This window comes from Salmo salar, chromosome 13 (genome assembly GCF_965601325.2).
Source record: "Salmo salar chromosome 13, fSalSal1, whole genome shotgun sequence".
NCBI classification, from domain to species: domain Eukaryota; kingdom Metazoa; phylum Chordata; class Actinopteri; order Salmoniformes; family Salmonidae; genus Salmo; species Salmo salar.
In genome coordinates this window covers 29,806,693-29,824,555 of record NC_138303.1, presented here as the reverse complement: position 1 = coordinate 29,824,555, position 17,863 = coordinate 29,806,693, and the positions used below count along the sequence as shown (strand labels likewise).

Genomic DNA, 17,863 nt, shown 5'->3' with positions numbered 1-17,863 from the left:
CAAACCCAGCTAAACCCAGTCCAGCTCAGCCCAGCTAGACAAAGCTGTGGTCAACCCAACCGAGCCCAGTCAAACCAAACTCAGCCCGGCAGTACACCATGGCTTACCTCTCAACACGGCCCGACCATAGTAAACCCAGCTCAGCCCAATCCCACCCCTCCCAGCCTGCCAGTACACCATGTCTTACCTCTCAACACGGCCCAACCATAGTGAACCCAGCTCAGCCCAATCCCACCCCTCCCAGCCTGCCAGTACACCATGGCTTACCTCTCAACACGGCCCGACCATAGTAAACCCAGCTCAGCCCAATCCCACCCCTCCCAGCCTGCCAGTACACCATGTCTTACCTCTCAACACGGCCCGACCATAGTAAACCCAGCTCAGCCCAATCCCACCCCTCCCAGCCTGCCAGTACACCATGTCTTACCTCTCAACACGGCCCGACCATAGTAAACCCAGCTCAGCCCAATCCCACCCCTCCCAGCCTGCCAGTACACCATGTCTTACCTCTCAACACGGCCCGACCATAGTGAACCCAGCTCAGCCCAATCCCACCTCTCCCAGTCTGCCAGTACACCATGTCTTACCTCTCAACACGGCCCGACCATAGTGAACCCAGCTCAGACCAATCCCACCCCTCCCAGCCTGCCAGTACACCATGTCTTACCTCTCGCTGCTTCTCCATCTCAGCCTGCAGGACCTGCTTCGCCACCTCTAGGTCCTGGAGCCTGACCCTCATCTCCTCGTTCTCCTGCTCCAGACGGCCCCTCTTCTTCTCCACAGAGTCCAACTCGTTGTGCAGCCGGATGGACACGTCTTTAGCCACCTGGCGTCCAAAGGAGGAGAGAAGAGAGAAGACATCAGGGAGGGTGGTCAACATCAGTGAGATGTATGATCCACATGCCATGGTCCAGAGTCATACTAAATGACTGAATGAGTCATACTATAAATGCCCTATAAAGCCTTTATACTGTAAATTGTCATTTGTTTATAGTATGACCACATATATATGCCTAAGGAATGTATGGCTCTCTGCTGATGGTGTATTCACAGCACAGTAATAAATCGCACCATACTGTAGCTTATCAATAATGTGTTACAGTAGTAAGTAACACGTTATTTGGATAGTATGACCCAGTATTATCACTAATATGTGTAGGAGTGGAGCAGAGATCAGCTCTGAGATAATCATGTGTTGACATGTTGCTACAGAACAAGACTGTTATAACCGGCTGATCTTCTTAAAGGTCCAATGCAGCCGTTTCTAACTCAATATCAAATCATTTCTGGGTAACAATAAGTACCTCACTGGGATTGTTTTCAATGAAAAGGTGTCAAAATGAAACAAAAAATGCTTCTTAGCAAAGGGAATTTCTCAAGCAAGAATTTGGCTAAGACTGTCTGGTAGTGGTCTGAGTGGAGAGGGACAAACTGAAAACTAGCTGTTATTGGAACTCTCTTTCTTATTGGTCTGTTAACTAATTTACCGCCTGGCGATGTCACCAGGCAGGCCAAAACTCCTTCCCACCAAAACAGGTTGAAATTTCAGGCAGTCTTTTCAAACAGCTGAAAAGGCATTATCTGAAAGGGCATTATCATCATTTTCACAATTTCACATTATTACTCCAACTTCATAGTGTGAAAATATATATAAAACCCAGGAAAATCACATTTTTGACTGCACTGGACCTTTAAAGTTATGTTCCTCTGAGTGGTTGGAAGGCCATTAAACACAGTTGGGGATAAACACAGACCCTATCCAGATGAGTGTATGATGTTCTGTTGGGCCAACAACAACATAAAGTGCAGATTTTATCATAACAAAGAACCGTGTGTGTGTGACTGTATATCACAGGGCACTAACAGGTTGTTCAATCCAAAAGCAAACCCAACTGCCTGGTTCTAATTGTTTATATGGAAAGGAGGTGACATGTCAATGGTGGATATTTATACGATAGATGGGAAACATACCCAAAACATTTGAATGGATTGTCATCTTTATGTCAAATGTTCTGAAAACAGTGTATCATTGAAAAGGTAAACATAATGATACAAGGCACATTATTATTATTTTATTTTCACCCTCAATCTATATTTATCTCCCTCTTTGCAACATCATAGCATGAGATGGGAGTCTATTGGTATAGGGTGGTACAGTGCTGATCTCATTGAATTAGGAAGGGGGTGACAGGAAACAGGGCCTCTGTGTGTGTGTGTGCGTGCGTGCGTGCGTGCGTGTGTGTGTGTGTGTGTGTGTGTGTGTGTGTGTGTGTGTGTGTGTGTGTGTGTGTGTGTGTGTGTGTGTGTGTGTGTGTGTGTGTGTGTGTGTGTGTGTGTGTGTGTGTGTGTGTGTGTGTGTGTGTGTGTGAGCATTGGGGGATTCTCTCTGTCCCTGAACCAGAGCCAATGTGCAGCTGGGAACCACAATGCCCCTCTGTGCTGCCCACTCTGAGCTGGACCAACTGCCCAGTTCACCACCACGCTCTAATTCATTTCTCTCTCTCTCTCTCTCTCTCTCTCTCTCTCTCTCTCTCTCCCCTCTCTACCTCCCTCTCTCTCCCCCTCTCTCTCTCCCTCTCTCTCTCCCTCTCTCTCCCTCTCTCTCTCCCTCTCCTACGTATCTCCCTTTGTGTGTTGCTTGGCTGTTTTTAATGCTGTCCTTAACTTATCCTTTTAAGGAAGGAAAACAACAGAGACAGAGACAATATATTATTTACAAACCACATTTTATTCACCTTTATACACATACAAGTCTGTGATTCTCTTTCTCTCCCTCCTTCCCTCTCTTTCTCTCTCTTTCCTTATACGTATTTTGCCTGTCCCTCTCTGCCCTCTCCTCTCCATACTGTAGAAGGGAGAAGGGGCACAGGCTGGGAGACGGACTGCATGGTCAAATCAATGCCTCTTTCATTAGCGTTCTGGGAGGTTTCCAGGCTATGTTTTTAGACTTTGATGCTTTATGGTGATTGGGCCCCATTGGCAGTAAACAACAGCCTTTATTAATGGCCTGTTAACTTAACACACATTCATCGAGAGGACTCTCCTTCTCACAGTTCAGCTCCTTTCCATACACTGCTTTGTCTGCCTGCACCTCCCAATAAATATAATGCTTTGATATGTAAAGAGAAAAAAAACCTTGAGTTTCCCCTAGGTACAGATCTAGGATCAGCTTGCTCTCTCCCAATCCTAACCTTAACCAATAGTTGGGAAAAATGAAAGACTCACCCAAGATCAGTGTCTAAGGTCACCCAACGAGCGGTGAGCGAGAGGGGCCCCAGCTGGAACTAGAGGACGTGACAGGCATACAGTCAGTGTGTATGTAGGGGGGAGTGACTGGTACATTATGGTCAAGTCCCAGCCTTCAAACATCTATCAGCCTCCCTCCTACCTAAACACTTGAGATTCCCTCTATTCTCTGTGGTCCACTGGACAGAGTCATACAGAATCAAAAGGAGACCTTTAACCATCAAAAGGGTGTCTTTCATGTATGTGTGTGTGTGTGTGTGTGTGTGTGTGTGTGTGTGTGTGTGTGTGTGTGTGTGTGTGTGTGTGTGTGTGTGTGTGTGTGTGTGTGTGTGTGTGTGTGTGTGGCCTGCATGCGCGTATGTGTATTTGCATGCATGCGTGCATTGGAGTGTGTGTGTGTGCGTGCTGAAGCAGATCCCTGTTCGCTATCTGATCCTGCCTGTCAGCACTGTCACAGCTCTAACTGTTCCTCACACTGCCGTTTTCTCAAGACTTCCCTGTACATTTTATCATCAGGGTTTTGCATGTTGGCAGTAAGCGCAGGATGGGGAGTGTGTAAAGCATTGGCCATGGCTACGTCACGAAATGGCAGCCTATTCCGTATGTAGTGAACTACTTTAGAACAGGGCCCATAGGGTTCTGCTCAAAAGTAGAGCACTCTTTATGGAATAGGCTGCCATTTGCAATGTTGCCAACTTGATTAGCCGATGCCTTACTGAGTATGTCTTGAAGAGATATTGTATTTTCTACTTTGATGAGCTAAGAAAGCGCTTACAAAGGAGAGCATACTCTATGAAAGCATTGAGTATATACTATAGAGAGTATATACTATAAATCTTAGCTATTTAAATCATGATGGGATCCAGTATTGCAGTATCAGCTAACAGGCTCACTCAACTGGTGCACTTTTATGTACCAATCATCTAGTTGTTATCGTTCCTGTTGCAGCATCTAGAAACAGAGAATAGTCATCTTTTTCCCTTCTGTGTATATATAAAAAGGCTCCCCAGCTGTTAAAGAGCCAACCTCTGCACGACAGTTGTTTAGTGGTTACAGTATAATCCACATTGTGGGCATCCACACACGCTCCTGCTAGTGCCGTGCTGAGCAGGCAGCAGGCACAGAGATCAACAACACTTCCTGGAACTCCATGAGCAAGCCAATCGGCTCTCTGAACCGGGCCTGCCTGGCTGACACATGGAGACGGTTTCTATGTGTATAGTATCCCCAGGATGCTGCTCTTACTGCTGCCCAGCTGTTATCTGCAGTCCTTTGTAGCTCAGTTGGTAGAGCATAGCGCTTGTAACATCAGGGTAGTATGTTTGATTCCCGGGACCACCCATATGTAAAACCCATGCAAGCATGACTCTAAGTTGTTTTGGATAAAAACGTCTGCTAAATGGCATATATGATTTATTATATCTGCTGCTGAGAGAGGGATGGAGAGAGGGAGAGAGGAGAGAGAGAGGGAATCCACCCTCTATCTCCCTATCTCACTAACCTCTCCTTTCCCTCCCTATATGCTAAGCAATATTGTGCTGCTATTTTTATTGACTTGGCCAAAGCTTTTGATACAGTAGACCAGTCCATTCTTGTGGACCGGCTAAGGAGTATTGGTGTCTCTGAGGGGTCTTTGGGCTGGTTCGCTAACTACCTCTCTCAAAGAGCGCAGTGTATAAAGTCAGAAAATCTGCTGTCTCAGTCACTGCCTGTCACCAAGGGAGTACCCCAAGGCTCGGTCGTAGGCCCCACGCTCTTTTCAATTTACATCAACAGCATAGCTCAGGCATTAGGAAGCTATCTCATCCATTTATATGCAGATGATAGTCTTATACTCAGCTGGTACCTCCCCGGATTTTGTGTTAAATGCTCTACAACAAAGTTTTCTTAGTGTCCAACAAGCTTATTCTGCCCTTAACCTTGTTCTGAACACCTCCAGAACAAAGGTCATGTGGTTTGGTAAGAATAATGCCCCTCTTCCTACAGGTGTTATTACTACCTCTGAGGTTTTAGAGCTTGAGGTAGTTACCTCATACAAGTACTTGGGAGTATGGCTAGATGGTGCACTGTCCTTCTCTCAGCACATATCAAAGCTGCAGGCTAAAGTTACATCTAGACTTGGTTTCCTCTATTGTAATTGCTCCTCTTTCACCCCAGCTGCCAAACTAACCCTGATTCAGATGACCATCCTACCCATGCTAGATTACGGAGACATCATTTATAGATCGGCAGGTAAGGGTGCTCTCGAGCGGCTAGATGTTCTTTACCATTTGGCCATCAGATTTGCCACCAATGCTCCTTATAGGACACATCACTGCACTCTATACTCCTCTGTAAACTGGTCATCTCTGTATACACGTCGCAAGACCCACTGGTTGATTCTTATTTATAAAACCCTCTTAAGCCTCACTCCCCCCTATCTGAGATACCTAGTGCAGCCCTCATCCTCCACACACAACACCCGTTCTGCCAGTCACATTCTGTTAAAGGTCCCCAAAGCACACACATCCCTGGGTCGCTCATCTTTTCAGTTCGCTGCAGCTAGCGACTGGAACGAGCTGCAACAAACTCTCAAACTGGACAGTTTTATCTCAATCTCTTCATTCAAAGACTCAATCATGGACACTCTTACTGACAGTTGTGGCTGCTTTGTGTGATGTATTGTTGTCTCTACCTTTGTACTGTTGTCTGTGCCCAATAATGTTTGTACCATGTTTTGTGCTGCTACCATGTTGTGTTGCTACTATACCGTGTTGTTGTTATGTTGTGTTGCTACCATGCTGTGTTTCTGCCTTGCTATGTTGTTGTCTTAGGTCTCTCTTTATGTAGTGTTGTGTTGTCTCTCTTGTTGTGATGTGTGTTTTGTCCTACATTTATATTGTATTTATTTTACATTTTTAATCCCAAGCCCCCGTCCCCGCGGGAGGCCTTTTGCCTTTTGGTAGGCCGTCATTGTAAATAAGAATTTGTTCTTAACAGACTTGCCTAGTTAAATAAAGGTTAAATAAAAAATGTAATTCAAATAAAATATGCAACTGGTGGTCTATTGCTATGAGTACATGGAAGCTCAGCCCACACATCCTGTATATGTGAAGCCCAGAAGGGAAGGATATGGTATCTTTCACACCTGAGCCAAGTAAACAGTGAAGACCACTGATCACAGACAGCGTGAAGAGACCGTAGTTTATGACTATAAATAAAATACCTCAGTCGGTTTCCCCAGCAAAAAATGACAATAGCGTCATAGCATCCAGGCTGGGAGAGAATGGTTTGATGTGAATGCATTAAGCTAGCTAGCTGCCTTGAAGAAAAACCACTGACCCAGACAGTGTAATGCAAGACTAATTCCATATCCTACTGGACATTCTTGGAGCAAATACTGTATTTCCCTTAGTGTACATCCATTGACATTGTGGTAGACCTCACTGTTTTCTATTTTCTGTATCAGACCCAGATGTTTCATAGCTCTGGAATTAGGACAGTGGGTCAGAGAGGCCAGAAAATGACCAGGGGTATCCCATGACCATCTCCAGATATCACACACACGTGAAAACGTTATGCATGCAAGGGTACACACCCCTCCCCCCGCAGAGCGCTGCAGGGCAGGATGTAACAGGAAAAAGGCAACAGCTCAGCGTGTGACTCAGGGAACAAGGACTTAAAACAATTACCTTAAGCCACTTTAAGTGTAGCCCTACTACTACAGCCCTATCAACTAAACAGTATGTTATTTTATGTGATGTTGGTTGAGTACTATGTGACTAATAAAGACTGAGTATTTTGTTGGTCTAAAGAACCATCCCCAATGTGTTGAAACAACTTGTATCCACTGAATGTAACATAGCGTACTAGTGTTCAAGTTAAAGAGGGTTTACAGTGGCTGGTACAGGACAGGTCTCAAATATCACTAGGAATACATATAGCCCAAATCCTCTAAAACATGTGACACACATTTCCTTTCCCAGTGCTTGGTTTGATGCTTGATTAACCCCTACTGTCAGAGAACAAAGCCGGCCTCACTGTTCAGATGAACTCAGTTTGGAGTGAGTCAGGAGGGCAAGGGAGTGTTTAAACCCAATTTGAGGGAACAAGAAGGGAACATTTGACCTGGTGTAGTTGGTAGCTAGAGGAAGCAATCAGGTATGTGTTGAGAGACTGGGCCTGGCTGTTTAGGAATACGGAGAGAGAGAGATGGCGGAGAGCAGAGGCTGCCGGGGTCACATCCCTGTGGTTTGTTTTTGGTTTCCTGTGTTAACAGCCTTTTTTGACTGGCTTCCCCCTTCCCCCGCTGTCAGACCAATTCCTTATCCCCCAGAGTCAGCACAGAAACACCGCTCAGAGGCATAATATTAGATTGCCAGAAAGAAGGGGTGCTTTTCTTCCCGTTTCTTTCTCTCTCTTTTTTTAAGATATACAACTGGAGCGTTTTTAATGAGGGACAGCGGCCGGCCTTCAGGGGATGACATCATCACCCTCCTCTCTCCTCTCCCCCTCTCTTCCCTCCTTCCTTGATTTCTGAGAAAGACCTCATTGTGCTTCTGTCACATGGAAATGGTTCACAAACAGCTGTGAATTTTGGATGTGTAACCATAGCCTCAGGTCAGTAGGAAGACCCACAACCAGAAATGTCTCTCCTGACAAGAAATCCCATCAATGGTTTGTGAATGGATGCATTTAAAGCCAAATGTAACTTTTGTCCTATGATCTGTTATCCCCCTATCTTTGAAGTTTCTAGAAGTCTGTGAACACCTAAATGCTAGCAATTACCCAATGTTCAGTATCTCTTCAAGTTTCTGTTTGTGTTGCTAACATATGAATTGGCCTGCACACACGCATACACACACACATGCACACACACACCACCGTAGCTGTCCATCGAAGTCGATGATGACAGACACACTCCACCCTTACAAACACAGTTCCATCCAGATTCTCTCCTTCTCCCCTCACCTTGACGTCCTGCTCCAGGGTTCGGATGAGCTCCCCGTCTACCTGTCCCGTCTGGGCCACGCGGAGGCTGCGCCTCTCGGCCTTGCGGAGGCGGTACTGCAGGATGCGGCAGGTCTTGTTGGCCTGCTCAAACTGCTGCCTCAGCTCCTGCAGCTGGTACACATCCTCCTCCATGTACATGTCCCTCATCTCCAACATCTCAGAGCGCAGCTCCTCCATCTCATCCTGGGGAGAGAGGATGGGGGAAGGATGGAGGAGAGAGGATGGTAGAAGGATGTAGGAGAGAGGATGGGGGAAGGATGGAGGAGAGGATGGTAGAAGGATGGTGGAGAGAGGATGGGGGAAGGATGGAGGAGAGAGGATGGGGGAAGGATGGAGGAGAGAGGATGGTGGAAGGATGGTGGAAAGAGGATGGGGGAAGAATGGAGGAGAGAGGATGGTGGAAGGATGGTGGAGAGAGGATGGGGAAGGATGGAGGAGAGAGGATGGGGGAAGGATGGAGGAGAGAGGATGGGGGAAGGATGGAGGACAGAGGGGGGAAGGATGGAGGAGAGAGGATGGGGGAATGATGGAGGACAGAGGAGGGGGGAAGGATGGAGGAGACAGGATGGGGGAAGGATGGAGGAGAGAGGATGGGGGAACGATGGAGGAGAGAGGATGGGGGAACGATGGAGGAGAGAGGATGGGGAAGGATGTAGGAGAGAGGATGAGGGAAGGATGGAGGAGAGAGGATGGTAGAAGGATGGTGGAGAGAGGATGGGGGAAGGATGGAGGAGAGAGGATGGGGGAAGGATGGAGGAGAGAGGATGGTGGAAGGATGGTGGAGAGAGGATGGGGGAAGAATGGAGGAGAGAGGATGGTGGAAGGATGGTGGAGAGAGGATGGGGGAAGGATGGAGGAGAGAGGATGGGGGAAGGATGGAGGAGAGAGGATGGGGGAAGGATGGAGGACAGAGGAGGGGGGAAGGATGGAGGAGAGAGGATGGGGGAATGATGGAGGACAGAGGAGGGGGGAAGGATGGAGGAGACAGGATGGGGGAAGGATGGAGGACAGAGGGGGAAGGATGGAGGAGAGAGGATGGGGGAACGATGGAGGAGAGAGGAGGGGGGAAGGATGGAGGAGACAGGATGGGGGAAGGATGGAGGACAGAGGAGGGGGAAGGATGGAGGAGAGAGGATGGGGAAGGATGTAGGAGAGAGGATGGGGGAAGGATGGAGGAGAGAGGATGGGGGAATGATGGAGGACAGAGGAAGGATGGAGGAGAGAGGATGGTGGAAGGATGGTGGAGAGAGGATGGGGGAAGGATGGAGGAGAGAGGATGGGGGAAGGATGAAGGAGAGAGGATGGAGGAATGATGGAGGACAGAGGAGGGGGGAAGGATGGAGGAGAGAGGATGGGGGAAGGATGGAGGAGAGAGGAGGGGGAAGGATGGAGGACAGAGGGGGAAGGATGGAGGAGAGAGGATGGGGGAAGGATGGAGGAGAGGGGAAGGATGGAGGAGAGAGGAGGGGGAAGGATGGAGGAGAGGGGAAGGATGGAGGAGAGGGGATGGGGAAGGATGGAGGAGAGAGGAGGGGGAAGGATGGAGGAGAGAGGATGGGGAAGGATGGAAGAGAGAGGATGGGGAAGGATGGAGGAGAGAGTATGGGGGAAGGATGGAGGAGAGAGGATGGGGAAGGATGGAGGAGAGAGGATGGGGGAAGGATGGAGGAGAGAGGAGGGGGGAAGGATGGAAGAGAGAGGATGGGGGAAGGATGGAGGAGAGGGGATGGGGAAGGATGGAGGAGAGAGGAGGGGGAAGGATGGAGGAGAGAGGATGGGGAAGGATGGAGGAGAGAGGATGGGGAAGGATGGGGGAAGCATGGAGGAGAGAAGAGGGGTGAGAATAATTGGAAATGCTTACCTACCATATACAGGGTCTTGATGAGCCAATCATTATACTCATTCTAATCATTAATGTACAGTATATGTCAGCATCAGATCAGTCATCAACACCATCATTGTCACTGTCTCCTTAGCAGGATGTGTATCTTCCTCTCAGAATCATTAACAATGTATATATCATTAACAACCCCATCATAACTGGTAGTCTACATAACCAGTAAACTACTACAGAACACTGAGATTAATACAGAACTGAACTTTTCCCAGCTGACATATACCTGAATAATAACAATGTTATGATTTAAATGATTTATGATTTAAATCAAACACAAAAAGCCTTAAGGGCTTAACCTGGCATTACCTACTACTACTTACATAACAACACAGTGTGCAGTTTGAGAGGCATTAGCCCAAATCCTACAATCCCCCTGACAACGGGATAGTAATTGTAATATTCATATCAAAGCGTGCAAAACAAGACAGAAATAAGGCAGATCAAATATTTATAAGGGTGGTGGTGGATGAAATGTGTAGTAGTAGTAGTAGTAGTAGTAGTAGTAAATATAAGCATTTTATCGCATGGCTGTGCGGAGGGCTGCAGTGCAGCGCACGCTGATAGAAGACAGGGGAATGTGGGTCAACCATTGCAGAGCTCGTCACTAGTGCAGCCCGGTACAAACAATGATGTGTGGAATGAGGACGGTAGGCACACTCGACTGCAGCATCTGCACGAGGCAGGCTACCCCCAGAAAACAGCTGCAATAGTCAGACAGATGTGTAGAGGACCTAAGAGCGAAAGCACGGGATGAATAAATAAAGCTGTGGAGCTCTGGTACTACTATGGCTGCACGCATGACCTGATTTTTACGCTTAATTAGACTGACTAATAAAATGTGGCTCCCCATGGCTGTCTGTGGTAATCGGCAGGTAGCCTAGTGGTTAGAGCCTAGTGGTTAGAGGCAGGTAGCCTAGTGGTTAGAGCCTAGTGGTTAGAGGCAGGTAGCCTAGTGGTTAGTGCCTAGTGGTTAGAGGCAGGTAGCCTAGTGGTTAGAGCCTAGTGGTTAGAGGCAGGTAGCCTAGTGGTTAGGGCCTAGTGGTTAGAGGCAGGTAGCCTAGTGGTTAGAGCCTGGTGGTTAGAGGCAGGTAGCCTAGTGGTTAGAGCGTTGGACTAGTAACCGAAAGGTTACAAGATGGAATCCCCGAACAGACAAGGTAAAAATCTGTCGTTCTACCCCTGAACAAGGCAGTTAACCCACTGTTCCAAGGCCGTCATTGAAAATAAAAATGTGTTCTTGAAATAAATAAAAATCAATCAGTCAGATGGATTTGATGATTATGGTCAGCAATCAATCAAAAACCTAGCATGATTGTGGAAGTGTGCATGATGCCTTCATGCAAATGACTGTCCTAGTGAACCTTTGGTGGACTTTTGATCTTAGATGGCCACCACATAGTAGCCTAGGGAGGCCTATGTATACCATAATAATCATCATTCTAAATCGAATAATTACAAAGAAAGAAAATGTGCTTAAGGTAACCTAGAAGTTGATTGGATAACCCGTTGTCATGGTGCGCCTCTGCACACAGGCCTGTAGGATAATTCTATTAATTATTAAGCCCCCCCACTGAGGCAGTCTCCGTGACGTGTGGCAATGATATTTGATGATAAAACACAATTAGTCAAGCTGTCTTAACCATGCCACTGTAATCATCTCGTGCGTAACAGATGAGCGCCCTGCAACCACCTCCAACCACCTCTGATGTTTTGGGAATTCACTAACCACCTGACCATCATCAGCTGAGAAACATTGGGTTTATATTCTGAGATAACACTGACCACTCTAAGTCTCTGTGCCTACAAATGGTGGTAGTTCTTGTTGTTTTTGAACAAGAGTGAGGATGAGTTAACAATCATGCACTTAAGAAGTTGTTGGCTATGTGACCAATTTGGGTTTGCCCTGATTTTTTTAACTTCAAGTTCAGAACAGTGATTATGCGTGAATATTTTATGCAAACGTATTTAGTTATTTTGGTGATCCAATGAAAACAGTAGTTCTGGCTCCATCTCTTAAAGCGACATTCAGCCGTTGAAACAACAACAAAGTGAATTCCCGCCCCTATTTCAGTAAAAACTGAAGGTTGGGGCTGGACAATGTAACCACTCTCAAATTCACAGACAAAGATATGGTTGCAAGTACTGACCATCCATTATATCAAAATGATCGTTTGGACCATGCATAGACCATGTTTTAAACATGTTTTGAGGCCATATAGTGATTGTTTACAAACACTGGAGTAAAACAAGCTTATATTTTGGGTTGTCTGTGGGACTATGACAGTTGAACTAAGCTCATGGGGCATTTCTAAGTTATTTTCTTCAAGAATCAATGGGTACAATATCATTCATTTTTAAGTAGAAAATGTAGGTAGCAACTACAGATTGCCCCTTGAACAGAACCGTTCTTGGAGAGTAGGGTTTTGTTGTTGTTTTCTTTCACAAATGAGAGCAATCTGAGGGAGGAATTTCTGTAAAAATATGCTTACTTTTAGGTAATCGTTTTCTGATCTCAGTTCCTCGATTTCTCTGACAAATTCTTCATGCATGCCATCCATGAACTCTTCCGTCAGGTCGGAGAAAGCTAGGGATGTGCTGGCAGGAACCCGGCTGTCGAACGAGGTGAGAGACCGTTCATCCCCGGGAGAAATGCTCCCCCCTACGGTCTCCACTCCCAGGGAGATTCGGTCCTTATCCACTGGGGTCTTGGCGTGATGGTCACCACGACTACCCCTATCCGGTGGCCCATGTCCGCAGTCACTGCTTGGTTTATCGCCATCAAGACCCCCGCCTCGGCTGTTGGATTCGGTGTCACTACTCAGAGCGTCGGTGGATAGTTTATTCTCCTCCGAGGCACAATCGGAGAGCTCGGAACTGCTATCCGTTGACGATCGTTTGCCCGCAGCGCAACCGGAGTCTTTGCTCTGGTCGTCGGAGGCGTTGCTCGCATCGGACACCTTCCTCCGACCACCTTTCATCGATTTACTGCTGCTCTTCTGGGCACTGGCTACCGATTCCGTGGATTTTCCCGTCAGTTTTCCTTTCTCTGATTTCGTCTCTTTCCCGCTAACCGGACTACGCCTGGACACCCGGCTGCCTAAATGTATGGATCCTGGTTTAACGCTCAGTGTTGGTGTACCGATTCCTCCACGGATCTTGGTGAGGGACCATCCAGGCACATCCTTGGGTCTGGCGGGTGATGGAGCCCGATTCATTTTTTTCTTTGCGTTGACTTGAATGGGCTGCACTACCGGCTGTTGCTCGAACTGGTGCTGTTGTTGAGGCTTCGCCTGCCCGCTGTCGGCGCTCTCCGTTCCGCTTTCCATTTTGTGCCTGTGTCTCCTTTCCTTCGGCGAGACAAAGTGAGTTGGCGAATTAACATCAGCCTTTGTCTTTGTCATTCATTCCGCTTTGACAACTACAGAAAAACAGAAATGAAACCCCTATCAGATTAGGCAGAAGAAGTCGAGCTTTTATCTCACAACTGCAAACAAATAAACTGAAGCAATCCCTAATAAACCGCATTTAACAGCGCATAGAGATGGAAACGGCAAATTAGGCTACAATAACATAACACGCTGTAGGCCTAATGATGTTTTATGGTTAATTCCGTTTAGGTTTTGGCACATCTTCTACTCATATTGCACTAACATATGCAACTCTATCTCGCCGGAGTGGTTCGAAGTGGTAACAGAGTGGACGTGTGCTCGCGAGTTTCTTTCTCCGCCCAGCTTTAGCGGTTCTGTCTGTGGCGAAGCGCTGTCTGGAAACTCAGCATCACTTAGAGCTCTCTGCTGCCACCCAGACTTGTAGATCGTTTCAAGAAGCACAAGTAAAAAATACATAAATAGGTAGAGGATGCATAGGCCTACTAGAAACATAGGCTATATGCTATTAAATTCAGACGTAAACAATATTTGGACACTATAGGCCGGCTGGTGCAAAGCTGACCATTGCAGGGAATGGATGACACGAATATAATTAATTCAGCCCAAATGTACTGGTAAACAATTAGGCAATGTTTCATATGAAACCCCTGCTTTTCTTAGCTGGCCAAATCAATAAAATAACATATACAGTTCTGCTTATAGAACATATTTACCAGGGGGGGTTCTAGGATTTCAGGACAGTGGGGGTTTAGCCCAAAGCCAGAGGTGGAATTTCAACAGCTAAATGCATCAGTCTGGTGAACTGTGAGATGAACATAGAGATATTAGATCTACTAAGAATTTTGTTAAACATGAATTCATGTGGGTGAACTATCCCTTTAAAATAGGGCTTGAAGAAAGTATTGCAGGGGGTATGTTCCCCAAGTGCAGGGGGTTTGAAAATGTTCCTGCTATAACAATTCATTTCTCCAAGTCGCCCCACCTTCACAACAAATCTAAAGGTGGTTGAGGCCGACTAGTTGCAGATACTTATCATCTTACAATACATAGGCAAGATCTTTTGTGTTTCTGAGCTATTGAGAGTCCCCTTACCATCTCTGCCTAGCAGCTTTCACGCTACTAAAATGAATAAATAATTGAGGTAACAGTCATTTCAATATAGCTTATTCTCGTTTTCATGACTTACAATCACTAACATAGCCTACCTACATGAATGCCGATAAAGATGCATAGCCTCTTGTCATTTATTTTCAAACACCCAAGTAGGCATATTAGATTTCAAATAAGTAGTAACATCATCAAAATTGGGAAGAAGTGGAATTATAAAATACTAAAAGGAATAACAGTACTGTTCTTACTGACAAGCACACTAATTATCCTATAATATGATAGCCCATCATAAGGAATAGGCTTTGTTCCACTGACTTACACCAGCTAATGTGAAATAAATAAATTAAACAGAACATCTCAAGAAGACAACATGCCATAGCCTAAATCTACCCAGGACTACACCCTAATCAAATGATGTATTTTTTTCCCACTCTCTCCACTAGGATAAAACGTATACTTTGGGGATTTAAGGTAGAATGACTGAACAAGCTTGTTATTGAACAGAATAAGCTAATTAGCAGTCCATGAGTAGACTAGTTTTAAAACGGGCCAGGACATGGTTTATTTATCAAATGCTTCCCTCAAATTCATAATAGAATAAAAACATACACTACCGTTCAAAAGTTTGGGGTCACTTAGAAATGTCATGGTTTTAGAAAGAAAAACATATTATTTGTCCATTAAAATAACATCAACTTGATCAGAAATACTGTGTAGACATGGTTAATGTTGTAAATGACTATTGTAGCTGGAAACGGCAGATTTGTTATGGAATATCTACATAGGCGTACAGAGGCCCATTATCAGCAACCATCACTCCTGTGTTCCAATGGCACGTTGTGTTAGCTAATCCAAGTGTATCATTTTAAAAGGCTAATTGATCATTAGAAAACCCTTTTGCAATTATGTTAGCACAGTTGAAAACTATTGTCCTGATTAAAGAAGCAATAAAACTGGCCTTCTTTAGACTAGTTGAGTATCTGGAGCATCAGCATTTGTGGGTTCGATTACAGGCTCAAAATGGCCAGAAATAATGAACTTTCTTCTGAAACTCGTCAGTCTATTCTTGTTCTGAGAAATGAAGGCTATTCCAAGCGAGAAATTGCCAAGAAACGGAATATCTCGTACAATACTGTGAACTACTCCCTTCACAGAACAGCGCAAACTGTCTCTAACCATAACAGAAAGAGGAGTGGGAGGCCCCGGTGCACACCTGAGCAAGAGGACAAGTACATTAGTGTCTAGTTTGAGAAACAGACACCTCACAAGTCCTCAACTGGCAGCTTCATTAAATAGTACCCGTAAAACACCAGTCTCAACATCAACATTGAAGAGGCGACTCCGGGATGCTGGCCTACTAGGCAGAGTTGCAAAGAAAAAAACATATCTCAGACTGGCCAATAAAAATAAAAGATTAAGATGGGAAAAAGAACACAGACACTGGACAGAGGAACTCTGCCTAGAAGGCCAGAATCCCATGAAGCTGCCAGTTGAGGACTTGTGAGGTGTCTGTTTCTCAAACTAGACACTAATGTACTTGTCCTCTTGCTTAGGTGTGCACCGGGGCCTTTGTCTGTCTGTCTGTCTGTCTGTCTGTCTGTCTGTCTGTCTGTCTGTCTGTCTGTCTGTCTGTCTGTCTGTCTGTCTGTCTGTCTGTCTGTCTGTCTGTCTGTCTGTCTGTCTGTCTGTCTGTCTGTCTGTCTGTCTGTCTGTTCTTTGTTTACTGTTTGAAGATGGGCATTTCTGCAAGGTATGCCATCTGCTAGGTTGGGCATAGTGCAAACAAGGCACTTTGTGGTGCCAGGGCTACCATGGCTGCATCCTTGGCAGAGCCAGGATATGGCACGGAATCACAGGCGGCACCGTGGCCCAGCGTTTTATCGTTCACAGAGCTGGAACAGGGAGGGAGAGAACCAACACTCACTAAACATGGAGATAGTCCTTAATGATCTAACACCTTTTTCTTTCCCTTCCAGTTTAGATATTTGAAGTCCACCCACTCTGGATATACAGGATCAAAGACTATTACCCATATAGAAAAACTGCTGTCCAAGCAAGTCTTTACCATACAATAATTGGAATCCAGTCATCCTCAACATAAGTTTTGAGAACTTGTAATGGCTATTAACTATTAGCAGTGCTATTACATAAGTATGCCAGCATTCTCAGAGACAGATTTAAACCATAATTTAACTGCTGGTGGGATATAAAGTAACATTATTTTATAGTATGAATAACAAGCATTTCCTCTGCTTTCGTCCCAGAATAACTGTAATAATGATATCAATATTAGGACCCTCTACTGCTCTGTTGTCCCTCCAGAGGCCAAGATGAACACTGTTTCTGGGGCCCTCTGGCGGTGCACTGCCACCAAGTCTCCAGAGTGATGGTTGGGATGCCAACAATGATGATAATTGTATGCTCATCTTTCATCTGGCCTTGTTATTTTTTTCCTCTGCTTGTTGTGTGTTGACATGGTGAGTGACACAAAGGAATATAACTAGTAAAAAGATGTGATACAAATCACAGCAAATTATATTTACATTGATACAGTATGTGACCTTTGTATGCACTGGAAATCATCATTCAATTTGAGCTGTCTTTTGGTCAAATGGGCAAATAATAATGTTCTCACAACATCTGGATTGCCTTCAACTGAACTCTCAAAATAGTTACAGATTTCACTCATTAACATATTTAATCTAGGGAGACAGCATATCATGAAAACTGAATAGATTTCTGATCGAACTGATTGTGGAAGATCAATAAAATGTATCACAGTTCTCTACCTCTATCTAGTGGGGATATGAGGAACAGCCAGTAAGGACATTGCAAGGGAAATCAGGGCGTCAGCAAGAAGTAACAATACATATGACTTACCCCGAAACAATGAATATGACTACTCCTTGAAGTAAACAACATATCCTCACAAAAAAATAAGTCTGTGATAAGTAATTTGTGAAAAGCCTATTTGATTATAAAATATTTGGCACATCATTTTCAATGTTTCCTACGCTCAAAGACTTCGTTCAATCCAAATTCCATAAGAATAAAATCGTTTTGGACCCATAATTGTGATATGCCAAGAGAGAAAGAATATATTTTTTTTCTCTGAAGCACTTGAACAAAACTAGTCTGTGGCATTCTCCAGCCCTGGTTATCTGTGTAATTACCGTACATAATGCTGAATGAATGACTCTCTCTCTGAAGCTGGCTCAACAACTTCTCT

At 45.4% G+C, this 17,863-nt stretch overlaps 1 protein-coding gene across 5 annotated transcripts in view; it reads right to left on the bottom strand.

The window, feature by feature from the left end:
* LOC106566796 (microtubule cross-linking factor 2) overlaps positions 1–13,890 on the bottom strand; it is a 73,701-nt gene extending 59,811 nt beyond the window's left edge. For all 5 annotated transcript variants that reach the window (XM_014135196.3, XM_014135198.3, XM_014135199.3 and 2 more), the window contains exons 1-3: positions 12,625–13,890; positions 8,197–8,421; positions 668–826 (exon numbers count right to left, since the gene is read on the bottom strand). In XM_014135196.3, coding sequence (XP_013990671.3) covers positions 668–826; positions 8,197–8,421; positions 12,625–13,536 — 1,296 coding nt within the window. In that variant the 5' untranslated portion in view covers positions 13,537–13,890. The remainder of the gene's footprint in view (positions 1–667; positions 827–8,196; positions 8,422–12,624) is intronic.
* Positions 13,891–17,863: the final 3,973 nt, after the last annotated feature.